Here is a 13,316-nt window from a genome sequence, read left to right as displayed (position 1 = left end):
GAACCAAGGTTTGAACCCGCGCCGGCTAGGATGCAACTATGCACTCTGATCGAGTGGCGGAGCTTCGGCCTAATCTTTGGTGGGGCAATGGGCCAAGAAGGGGTGAAATTATGAGGGTTGGGCTAGTTTTTCTGGATTCATGTCCCAATAACTAAGAACTACTCACCTATTTCTTCATGGGCTGGGGGAGGGGGCCGCAGCCCAGCAGGCTGAACCCCACGAAGCTCCGCCACTGCTCTGACCACTGGGTTAAGAGCCCATCCACTTCGATTTTATACACAGAATTCATTAGTTTTTGTTGTCTTAATAACATACACGCACTTTGGTTGGAGGCCACATATATAGCTGCTCTTGCTGGAGCTGACGAACCACAACATTCAATGTGGATGTTGTTGAAGTGGTGGAGCATGCTTCACCTTTTTCGAAAGCAAAATAATGAAATAAGTTTGGCAAGAATTTTCTTTATAATTGAAACTAATGCCCCTTTATTGTTAAAAATAATAATTTAGAATTAACATAAATAGGATCTTGATCTCAAAATTAGAACACCTCTAGCGGGGAGAATTAGAGACTAACAAGAATTAGAAGACGCTTAATTTTTAAGGTGTAGCCCATGACGGCACGTGAGGTCTCCATTTGTGAGCAAATGATCAGGGAGGAAGTGCAGAAGTAAGGCCAGAATAGATGGTAGCAGGAAGCCGTCGACACAGTCCTGCGGTGGACGGGGATGGAGACGACCTTGAATCCCCTTAGCACCTCTTTAGGGTCGATAGTTGCAGCTGAATGTGGCTAACCCAGTGAGATTGTTATATCCAACCAACGGGAGCCCTTATCGTGATATATAGGTGATGGGAGCGAGATTAAGTCGTTGATTCGGTGCCCCCGATCCGGGCATGTATGTGGGGAGTCACCTCCTTCTTTTTCTCTTCGTTTGCTTCAACCGTAGATCAATTCCAACATTTAAGTAACGTTATAACGTCGACAACATACACATAGAAATCACATTGACAACCACAATACTTGACTTTACACCTCTAATCCTCTGAACGTTTGCATTAGCTCGTCAAGTTCATCATCATACTGCCCAAAGGAAATTCGATGCGAGCATCAACGCAGTACCACACTATATGAACTTCAAAGAGTATATGACCTAGTAGTTTCATGTTCAAAAAATGGAAGAGCCAACTGCAGGTCGTCCAGCTTGCCAATGATGCAATCGACGTCATCGAGGTCGCATCTCTCCTCCATCGTCCATAGTTCTTCTTGATCATGAGGGTCTGCAGGTCGACAGAGGATTTGATGGCTATTGCCATCTGCCGATACTTGCGTGGTACCGCACAAAGGAACTTTAGCACATAACAGTACTCGGTCACGAGGTGGTTCAGGAGTTGTAGATCATTGACGATTGCGGTGAGGAATAAAGCAAAATCTTCAATTGACTCACCATCACAGAAACATAGCTCCTTCAACTCGCGGCCGCAAACTTGCACCCTAGCATCCCGCATGTGCTGGCACCCCATGCGGAGCATCTTCAGAGTATCCTTGCTGGCGAGCGTGCACACCATCTCTGATAGGACCGCGTGGAGCGGCGCTACCAGCGCCACGCCGCCCGGTCGTCACTGTCGTCATCGCCGAACTTGATGGCCTCCCAGAGGCCTTGCGATCCGAGTTGCACATTTATCACCAGCGCTCAAGCGTAGTTGGTGCAGGTGAGTGTCGGAAATTGGGCACAACAGCCGCTCTCCCTTACCAATCTCCCGCGAACCACTATCTCGCCCTCTCGGTTGCATCCTAGGTTGCGACCACAACACAGGGCGGGCGACAACGATGTCTTGTAGCACACATCAATGTCCTTGACCCGTGCCCGCCAGCTCTGATGTCGCCTCCTCCTTCATGATGCTAGGACTATGAAGCCACCATGTATCTCACACAGCTCTGATGCCAATTGTTGTTGCTCAACCTAGACGAAACACAATGAGAGAGACAAGAGATATTGCGCCGCTTGCAATGTCCATAGCTTTTCTTCTTTCTCCTTCTATTTAGTGAAGAGAAGAAAACATGTCTTGGAGCTCGCAATCATGCCATCCCACGACCTGAGATTGCACTAGGCCTTCCTACCTTTTCTAGTAAACCAGGCCTTCCTACTCATTCATAGATATTGTACAGACCACGTCCATTGTCCCGATCGAAGCAAAAACAAGTCAAAGAAAAGCTAACAGAATCGCTAACTAAAAGGGATGTTGTGGCAACAAAACTGGCTTGCCTCAGGCTGGCCATAGTGGTGACGGACGAGACTTGCCTGCTCCCCCAGCGTGCTCCCATCCGTGCTCCCGCATACGTGGCATGATTTAATTGGAACAAAATAAGGCCCGGCCCCATCCCCTTAAAATCAAGGGGGGAGATGATTAGATTAGAAAAAAAAAGGAGAAAAGGACAGCCGTAGGATGGAGTGGGAGCACGGATGGGAGCATGGCGAGGTAGCAGGCAAGCCGGATCCAGTGGTGACATCTTAGCCGGTATCATGCACTCGATCGAGACTAGCAAACACGCTGATGTGGCAGGCAATTAAAGAAGAGAGAGAAGGTTAAAGTAACATAGGTAGATAGCATATTATAATAAATATTACACTACTATGTATCATGCATGCACGATGAAGATATTATCATATGGACAATACTAATATATGATAGTTTCCACTATTAGTAGCCTCATGCCAGCGAAAAACGCTGCCATGGCAGGCTTATTTCCTGACCGATTTGCACAAGCATAGGCGCAACGAGATTAGGCCAAACAGTGAGCAGATTCAGAAATTCTCAGCGCTCGCCCAGAACCAGAAGGCCCAGGGCGGCACAAAACGTGACACTTACAAGTTACAATTCTAAGGTGGTGGCTAATATTGGATCAGGCGCTCCATGTCGGTATGTTACAATTCTAAGGGAGTTCAAGGCCCTGCGGAGCTCCTTCCGAGATTTTTAGTTTATCCACGAGAAGCATTAGTACAATGGTGAGGCACATGCTCCCGCCAAGGCGAGTACTTCTCTTTCTACCGGGCGCCATGTGTGGCTTGTATCTTTGCCCGATATCTTCTGTATCCTTATGAAACATTGAACTTTAACAAAGGGTGCAGTTTCAAAAAAAAAAAGTTACAAGCGGAGAGTAGTGGCGGGAATTAAGTCGCCGTCACGGTGTACGCCGTACCAGACAACTCTTCGACGGCCAAGTCTACCATACAATGGATACACAACACACTTACCCTGCCAAAATGTATATATGGCATAGCTGCTATTTGCTCTTGCTTGATTTATCGTGGCCATCGAGCATCTCCTGCAGCACGCCGTCTTCCAGGCACTCCAACTCAATAACCTTCGTCATCGCCACCGACGGAGAAGGACCAGCACCAGCACCAGCACCACCGCCAGGCGACGCCTCGGTCTCATAGACATGCGCCTGGTTGGGGAAGTTGAGGACAGCGTTCCTGCCTCGCATAGAGTAGGCGGAGCGGTCGTACGCCGCTGCCGCCTCCTCTGCGGTATCGAAGGTGCCCAACCACATGCGAACGCCATGCCGGCTTGAGTCGCGGATCTCCGCCGCAAACTTGCCCCAGGGCCGGCGCCGCACACCACGGTACTTGGTCTGGCTGCCCGAGCCTTCTCCGCCTTCCGCCATGTCCACTCACTTACTCACCTGATCGCGCAACTGCTTAACTATGTGTATATGTATTCATATGCTGCATGTACATATATAGATATGTATGTACTTATATGCTTCTGGCCGGGGGTCTTGCCCTGTTCTTCAAACAGAAATAATATTCTTCCGTGCATACAAGTTGCTTTCTACAATTAATAGTACTTTCGTCTGCAGGGACATTGACCAAAGAAATGCCATTCTCATCTCCACTTCCATTGTAACGTATAAACTAGAACTATAGCAACAGATTTGCAAACATATTCAAAACTGTAATTACCTCTTACAGATGGCTGCATACTAAACTATTCAAACTCCTGCCCGACCGGTACTGGTGATGTCGCCACTCAGCAATTTATTAAGCAAATCAAGTTTCTTAATCTATCACTAGCTGGCTTAATTTGCTCTCTTTTGTTGCTAATGAGCGAAACCGAATCCCCAGCAAATAAAAATGAACAAAGTAGAATCTGATCATAGTTAGCAAATCGATCAGCGGCCGGGCTAATTGAGCTTTCTACTAATCAATCGTAGGCTGATGAATTTCTTAATCCATCACTACCTTGGATTTGCTGATGAGCAAGACAAAATATGATCTTAGCAAACCAGTTGCTCCATAAAAGATACAATTATATGCACAAATATGGACAGTTAATAATAAATCAAATCCTCTATAGCCCTGAACCGACCATCTACCATACACATATATCAATTTTTTTATTACAACCTAATTTCATTATCACAATTTGTTTCCCATGTTGAAAGTTAAAAGGGATCACCAAACCGCCCTTCAAACATGCTAATTAGATATAAGTATATCATTAGGTCTATGTCTGGGCTGTTGAGAAACTTAGACTTGTGGTGGAACCATTAAAGGTGAGTGCCCCACCATATCTCTATGGACTAAGAGCATCTTAAACAAGGGTCCCATTCAACTTCCTTAAACCCTTTTTTGGGCACGGGAGACAAGAAATACTCTCCCGCTCTGCCTCTACCCAGTTCCTTATTATAGGGAGGCATCTAGAAGCCAGCATATAGACAATCTAAGGCCTCGTACAATGGTGCTTAGGCTGGTTCTTAGAAAAATAAACCGGGTTTTTCTGAAGCACCACTGCCTATTTCTACAGGAGAGACACCTAGTTAAGCATCTGCCTTGTATAAATAAGCACCGATGCTTAAGAAAAACTTGATTTATTTCTCTAAGGACCTCTCCCAAGCACCTTACATTGTACAAGGTCTAAGAGGGGGCCCGTGCCAAGCCCCAACAATCGGTACAGGAGGTGGGAAGAAATTTCATTTCAACCCCTCACTCCCGCCCTCATCCAACCATGCCGTCATCTCTCCCTCTAGCTGCTGAATCCACCATCTCCGTAACCGCTTCGCCATATCACCACCTATTTAGCCACCAATTTAGGAAGAGTTCAAATTGGCAATCTATTGCCCCTGCCAAAAAGAGGCATAGGGTGATAAATTCTGCGACAATGTCCAACGGAGGTGGTGAGATCATGAGAAGAGGGTTCAACACATGGAGAATGATGGTAGTAGTAGCCCAACTAGCTATGGTTATTTGTTAATCGGTTTGTTTGGCCAAGCAAAACCAACTAGGTAGGGTTTCCTCGTAATGACCAAACAAGAGATGAATGGTTTATTTGATTTATTTTATAAAGGAATGGTTTATTTGCTGCCCATGCTTGTCCTTTTCCCTCTTTATTACAAAATAGTAAAACAGAGCTACCTATGAGCTCCTACAGCGATTTGGCCCTTAACCGTCCGATTACACTTAAGAACGGTCCAGATCTCTCGGTCCATCCCACCACTCCCGTCTCCATGTTTTCACCCCGTAATCGGGCCTCTACTCCGCAGGTTGACCTAGGCCCTCTCTCCTTAATCGGGCCGACCAGGCCTGCCATGTTCTCTCTCTTTTTCGATCAATCGATCGATTTATCCCGAAGCTGTGTGCGCTCATCATCTGGCGGCGGCGGCGGCCGAATAATGGCAAGGCAGTCCAGCCATCTCCCCCAACAGTGATTTCTTCTTCGAAACTTTCATCTTGCCTATAGGTTGGTCTCTGTTCCTTGTTTCCTTGGCCTGGTAGGGTAGCAGCTACATAATGTAATTTTAGGATGCTTGTTGTTGCAGAAACTGTTGGAAATCGCTGAAGTCAAACTGCTTGGATGGCTTCGGGGTCGCGATGGAGGTGCTAGCTGCTTCTGCCTCCCGTTCCTTCTCACCGCGTTTGCTGCTCCGAGTGAAGTGGGCGCAGGGATATAGTCCCACCCTCTCTCCTTCTGATTGCTCCTTCTCCTTCTGATTGTTCTTTGTGTTCTGCATGTTCTTTGTCAAACTTCAAATTTCTTTTTATTGATGGAACAATGAGTTTCATTTTAATTCCCATGTGAGAAAATCCTTCTAAGAAAGGTCAAGAATCGGTACAGAAATTCTGAATATGCATAGCTTTGAGTATGACATTTGATTCTGATTGTGTGAGATTTGTGTCTAATTTAAATCATCTTGCCATGAGTGTTGTGTGTTCAACTGCTGATGAGTTGTGGATTTATCTTTTTTGTGACACATCTTTTTTTATTTGTTGGACTCTGATAAATGAAAAGTTCACTTGCAGACTGCTCTTTGCTTACACTATGACTAAAACAAGTTTTGTTTCCTATTATAGCTTCTTTTTTCAGATTTTGGCGTGTTATTCTCGAACATACTGTGTGTGCAATTAATTTCTGGAACTATTTTTCCCTTTCTAAAGAGTTCATGTTCACTATTGATTTCTGAAAGTCAACGTTCATGTTGCCGAGCCACAAGTGCTCGTGAAAGTATTACATGGCAAGTGGAGCGCAGGGTGGGTGCCAATGTTTTAGCAATCTTGGGTTCCTTTTTCAAGATTTAGGATTTAGTTTGGCTAAGATTGCTTGTTGCACTGTGCTGACACTGCCTGATGTATGGTTTTAAAGCTTTTGAGATCTATAGGCAAGTATTGCAGGCGGCCGGTGAAGCCGAAGCCATTTTTGCTTAATTTGATAATGTATGATAAGGCAAGCAGTCTGTTAAATATGTTTAGTGATTTTAGAGAAGTTGTAATTTTCAGCTTAAGGAGTTGCCCAAGATGTACATGTGAACCTATTCTTAGGTTTACTTCACCAGATGACATGAAACTGATAAAGCTAACTTTCCATTCCTATAACAATTTGACAAGGTCCAATTTGATAATCTATGCCCTATCACCATGCGTCCCGGGCTGTCTAAAACAATAATCCATCAGTTGTGAGATCTTTTACTTCTGAAATCATGGTCGCCACATCATAAATAAAATCCATAGCATGACTTTTGGATCTGACGTTTTTATGTGTACCCGACGCTGTGAGGATTAAAGCTTCACTTGAGTCAATTCAAAATATTGTTTACAATTGATCTATTTTGTTTACTGGGAGTTACTCCCTCCGTTCCAAAAATAGATGACCCAACTTTGTACTAAAGTTAGTACAAAGTTGAGTCATCTATTTTGAAACGGAGGGAGTAGATCCAAAAGGCTAATTTTGTTATGGTCTCACTGCATCAGTGAGATGCACCTACCAAAATTTACTGGTAAAGCTTAACACCTTTAACAATTATCTTGGAAATATCTCTTGCATATTCAAATTTTCTCAAATATTGCTTGGATTATTTTAAAAGTGAAGTGCATCCTAGGTCCTTGAACTATTTTGAAGGTGTCACGTAGGTCCTCAAACTATGAAAAGTGTCATCCAGGTCTTCAAAAATCTTTGAAGTGTAATAAGTGTCTATATATGTGACACTTCTGAAATAGTTCAATGACGTGCATGACTCCTTTAAAATAGTTTGAGGACCAGGATGACACACATATTGCACTTTAAGGATCTAGATGATGATTTTCATAGTTCGAGGACCTACGTGACACATCTGAAATAGTTTGAGGACTTATGATGCACTTCACTCTTATTTTAAGATAGTTTTATTATTCAATGTCAATATGGACGGGCGCGGCGAAGCGCGCCTACATGTTCTAGTTGTTCTTAAAGCACAAAAGGAAGGGCATGAGGAGAATATGTGACTACAGTTATGCATCCATGAAATTTAGGAGGTTAGTGCACCACAATAATTGATGGTGCTAGAATGTGGCAAATAATTGTGTTTGAATTTTCCGGCGTGAAAGTTTGCTTACCGAGTGGAAAGCTTGCCGACCAAGTGGAAACTGTCAAGGCCAATCTGACGAGAAGCCGAAGATTGGCTGAAAAGATTATCTAGATGGCCTTAGATGAAAAAGTGTTCCACATGAAAGTTGTGCGTATCATCGAAACGGTCAACTTTTCCTTTGAAGTCATCATCATCTGAGATAGTATACGGCCTACAAGGTTACTACAATACTCGGACAGCCAAGAAAACTACATAATTGAGTCTGACTGGAAGTTAAAGATTGCTCCCTAGGGTATCGAAGATGTCCTTATTTAGAAAAGTGATCAATAGGAGAGTTATTCGCCTCGGCAAGGCGCACAAATTTGATATTTTGATCACCTCAATCGGAGGTCATATGCAAATTCTACGGTCCACGCAAGGGGCAAGACAGAAGTTTGGGCCAGATTCAGGCTAAATCCGAGTCAGACTGGAGCTAGGACTCTTTTTTTTTAGAACGAAGACGCTGGGCACGTCCGGCTTTAAATTAATAAAGCCCACAACTAGGCAGCGTAACTGACAGGGTCTGAGGTTACAAACACGAGCACGGAGGCTCCGGCCAAGTGGTAGCGCAAAGTCTGAATAGTTATCGGGCAGGCCAAAAGCAGCACTGAGCAAGCGTAGATGATTACATGGCTCGCAGCCTGAGCTTAGAGCACGCAGGCTCGCTCGTGCGCCGTCCAAAAGGGCCACTTCAAGTCGGAGAAGAGGCGGGTGGCTCCCTAGCCATCAGGTAAACTTGACGAAGACGTTCTTGTGCATGTTGGAGTTTATCAGCATCCTTGCGCCTCGCCAACGGACTCCACTGCTGTAGGAAAAGGTTGCATTTGTAGATGATATTAGCAGGGTGAGATGGGAATATGCCTTCAATCGCTAGTTTGTTCCTCGTGAGCCAGAGGGCCCAGGCCAGCGCCCCCACACAGCTCCAAAGAACGCGTTTGTTGCCACCATGAACCGAGTCAACTATGGCCACGGGGTCGGCAGTCGAGCTCGGGTTCCATGTGGTGTTGGCTGCGGTGCGAAACGCAGCCCAAGCGAAACGCGCTAACGGACAGCGAAAGAACACATGATTCGCGTCTTCCGGGACGTTGCACAAAGCACAAAGGATGGAGGACGGGCCACTGCATTTAGCAACATTAGCCGAGGTAGGCAATCTGTTGCGAAACATTTGCCAAAAAAACACCTTAATTTTAAGCGGGATTCGCGCAATCCATAAGCCTTTCGGCGCGTGGGAGGACTGGCCCTGACAAAGTTTCCGGTACAACGACTTGACGGAAAACTTGCCGGATGGGGTGAGAGACCAAGATACTGTATCCTCGTGCGGGGAAAGCACAACCGGCACGATTAGATCAAGCAAGACCGTGAAGTGAGCTTGTTCTGAACCCGTTAGTTCCCGTTTAAAGGAGATCGCGGGGAGGGGGGAGGAGGCAAGTGCCATCGCAACATGCTGCTCCGGGTTGACCGCCAAGCTGTACAGGTCCTGGAAGTCTTGCCATAGAGGCCGATTTCCTACCCAGTGGTCTAACCAAAACCGGGCCGAACGCCCATTGCCAATGCCGAACTTGGCCCCCATAGCGAAAGCCGGCCGGACCGCTTGGATGTGAATTAATGTAATTTTCTTGTAAGGAAAGTCTAGGTGAATCCTTGTACGGGAAGTCCAGTCGCCTCTTATATATGTTGGGGGTGACGGCTGATTGAAACAACACACAATCAAACAAATAAATATACTACTTTTTCATCTACATTTTATCTCACCATCGTTTTTCTCTTTCGTTCTTCGTTGTTCTTCATGAGAGCTGCGAATCCTGAGTCTCTAGGGACGAGCAAATCTACCTAGGGCAGCCCATAGCCGCCGCACTACTTGATGGGGTCCCTCCCGGACGTGTGGGGTTTTGGGTATGCAAAAGCACCTGTCGACTGTCTTGCGTATCGCGCTATCGGTCGGGTCTCCTTCGACGTGAGCTGCGGTGCAGCACCCCCGGCGCCGAGGATACACGTGACGAGTTCGTGTGTCAACAACATCCTCATAGGCTGCAGGAGCTTGGAGAAGGTAGAAGTGAGGAACAGATCATTTGGGGATAAAGCGTTGCTGGAAAACCCTAGCATGCGGGATAAATTTTGACCCCTCTCTATGGTGGAATGCCCATCCACCCTTGGGTGATGTCCACGACTTGCATGAAGAAGCATCGGCTTACTTTGGAGATATGGAGCTATCCTAAAGAAACACGCCCCTTGGAGATACTTCCGGATGGAAGCCGTGTAGTGAGATTGTTTCCTACCGGACAATCGCCTCGCGGGTCAATGGTAGTTGTTCGGCCTAAAGATCAGTAATGCAATTTCTAATGAAGTATGATTGTGATACGTGTTCAACTCAACAAGTCATGAACAAATAAAAATCTAACCTTGTCGGTCATGAAGAAACTCCAGACTTGTTGTTACTGAGTCCTAGTGTAAAGAAGACTTGATGAAAATATATGCTTACTGGATATGTCTAGGGCACATCTAAATATGCCATAATTATTACACATTTAAATGACTCGCCCAAGCATAAAAAAGAAAAGAGAAAAGAAGAAAGAAAATACTCACACGAATCTCCGCGTAATTTATGTCTCCTTCTCTCTCATACGCCGCCATACGCACAGCCTACGTCGGCCAGATCACTGTCCAATCCATCAAGGTATGCATACTTAATTATGATATGATCCAGGAATTCGGATAGTTGATCCATCCATATCATTGCTAATCCTTGATGCTGCTGCTGCTGCATTGCCTACGCAGGTCCGGTAATCTGTTGATAGACAAACATTGCACTAGTAAAATACAATTTGTAACTTGTGTACGGGGGCTATGGCCCCATGACCCCACCCCTAGATCCGCAAATGACGCAATGGCGTCTCTCGCAACTGTAACTCCAAAGATTCCTCAGCCATTCGCTCTGAACTTGTGTCTGATCGGGCACAAGAGATCAAGTTCTGAGATGCTGAATGATGAGGTCTAAGTTGAAGCCGAATTTACCCCCGCTGAAAGGGAGCAACTATTGACAGCCAAGGTACGGTGCGCAACGCCGAAAGAAGCAGCAACATGGCTGATTTTTCCGGAAAAAAAAAAGCGTAGAACAGGGGGATGGATGCATTCCGTCACTGTTTGTCAACAAGTTCAACTCCGAAAATTGTTCAATGATAATGATAATGTGGGCTGGTGCATCATGTCAGCAACTTCGACGGCCTGACAGGCCATTTTCCAACTGGGCCTATTATAAATGATGAGACCATGAGGATGTAATCAGAAATGTTACTCCTGGTATAGTTATTTAGTGAAGTTATAAGTTTCTCCTTTGGGAGTTTACTTCTACGAGTGCTCACTCCCTGTTAGATAATAACGAGAATAAACGAGACACGAGAGACATGGATTTTTACGTAGAAACCTTTGCGGGAGAAAACCACGGACGCACGAAGGCGCAATCACTATGATGGAGGAGTATTATAAGCACAAGACAACAGACCGTCTTAGGTGCGACTACATGAAGTATATATGAGGGGCAACACATAGGGGTCCTTGTAGGACAAGTAAACGAGTTGTACTCGTACGTTTCGATACCAATGCAAAGGCCCACACCGTATGTACTACATCTAGTCCAATACCGTAAAATTTGGATCACAATTTAACAATCTTCACCTTGAGCCAAATTCCCTCCAGTAGTCGAAAAGAGTGAATAACTCCATCAAAATCAGCATAAACACCTTGTGCGTCAAAGTCCATAGTACTAGTGACAAATACCAACTAAGCCTGAGCAAAGCTCAAACTTGTTGGTCGAAACTGGCTTTGTCATCATATCAGCAGGATTATCAGGAGTACTTATCTTGCATACCTTCAAATCACCTTTAGCAACAACATCTCGAATACAGTGATATCTGACATCAATGTGCTTTGTTCTTTCATGGTACATTGGATTCTTGGTAAGATATATTGCACTTTGACTGTCACTAAATTTGGTAGGGCAAGATGAATCTCCACAAAGCTCAGTGTACAGACCTTTCAACCAGATAGCCTCTTTGCATGCCTCAGAAATAGCCATATACTCGACATCAGTAGTGGAACAAGCCACAATAGACTGCAAAGTTGCTCTCCAACTCACAGCACAACCACCAATGGTGAAAATATAACCTGTGAGTTATCTTCTCTTATCCAAATCACCAACAAAATCAGAATCAACAAAACCAACAAGTCCATATCCAGTTTTCCCAAACTGTAAATAAGCATTAGAAGTACCTCGCAGGTATATGAAAATCCACTGAACTGCTTTCCAATGCTCTTTTCCAGGATTAACCATGTATCTACTGACAACACTCAATGCGTAAGATAAATCTGGACGAGAACAAACCATGGCATACATAACTGAACCAACTGCACTTGAATAGGGAACTCTAGACATGTACTCAATATCGGAATCTGACTTAGGACATAAAGCTAATGACAATTTGAAGTGTGTAGCTAACGGCGTACTCACCGGCTTGGCATTATGCATATTAAAACGATGAATAATTTTATCAATATATTCCTTCTGACTTATATATACTTTTCCAGACGGTCTATCTCTGGATATTTCCATGCCAAGAATTTTCTTTGCTACACCCAAATCCTTCATCTCAAATTCATTATTCAATTGCTTCTTTAGTTCATTAATCTCTGACATGCTCTTTGCATTAATAAGCATATCACCTACATAAAGGAGCAAATAAATAGTTGAACCGTTGACAGTTTTCTAATAAACACAACTATCATAATTAGACCTTTTGAAACCTTGAGAGAGCATAAAGGTGTCAAATCTCTTGTACCACTGTCTAGGGGATTGCTTCAATCCATAAAGATATTTCTTTAACTTACAGACAAGCTTTTCTTTTCCAGGAATAACAAAACCTTCAGGTTCCATATAAATATCCTCTTCTAATTCTCCATGTAAAAATGCAGTTTTAATATTCAATTGTTCAAGCTCAAAATCATGCATGGAAACAATACTGAGTAAAGTGCGAATAGAGCTATGCTTCACAACAGGAGAAAAGACTTCGTTATAGTCAATACCTAAAATCTGGCTATAACCTTTAGCAACTAACCTTGCTTTATATCTTGTCTCATTAGGAGAAACACCTTCTTTCCTCTTGAAAACCCACTTGCAATGAATAGATTTCTTCTATCTAGGAAATTTTACTAAATCCCAAGTGCCATTCTTTTCAAGTGATTCCATCTCATCATGCATAGCGGTCATCCATTTATTACTATCACCAAAAATAATAGCCTCGGAATATGAAGAAGGTTCAGCATTACCTTCAATTTCTTCTGCAACAGATAAAGCAAAAGAAACAATATTGCACTCTTCAATTAACCTTCAGGTTTATTAATACCCCGCCTTACTCTGTCACGTGCAAGATTCCAACTGGGTGGAA

The 13,316-nt window shown here is 44.3% G+C and overlaps 1 protein-coding gene across 1 annotated transcript; it reads right to left on the bottom strand.

Moving 5' to 3' along the window:
* Positions 1-2,904: 2,904 nt before the first annotated feature.
* Positions 2,905-3,682, bottom strand: LOC119322054 (ethylene-responsive transcription factor ERF096-like). Its single transcript, XM_037595559.1, has one exon. It carries the CDS (start codon positions 3,664-3,666, stop codon positions 3,283-3,285), a length of 384 nt encoding a protein of 127 aa, XP_037451456.1. The 5' UTR covers positions 3,667-3,682; the 3' UTR covers positions 2,905-3,282.
* Positions 3,683-13,316: the final 9,634 nt, after the last annotated feature.

Source organism: Triticum dicoccoides, chromosome 6B, assembly GCF_002162155.2.
Source record: "Triticum dicoccoides isolate Atlit2015 ecotype Zavitan chromosome 6B, WEW_v2.0, whole genome shotgun sequence".
NCBI lineage: Eukaryota > Viridiplantae > Streptophyta > Magnoliopsida > Poales > Poaceae > Triticum > Triticum dicoccoides.
The sequence above is the reverse complement of the archived record's forward strand: the minus strand, read 5'-3'. Positions and strand labels throughout refer to the sequence as shown.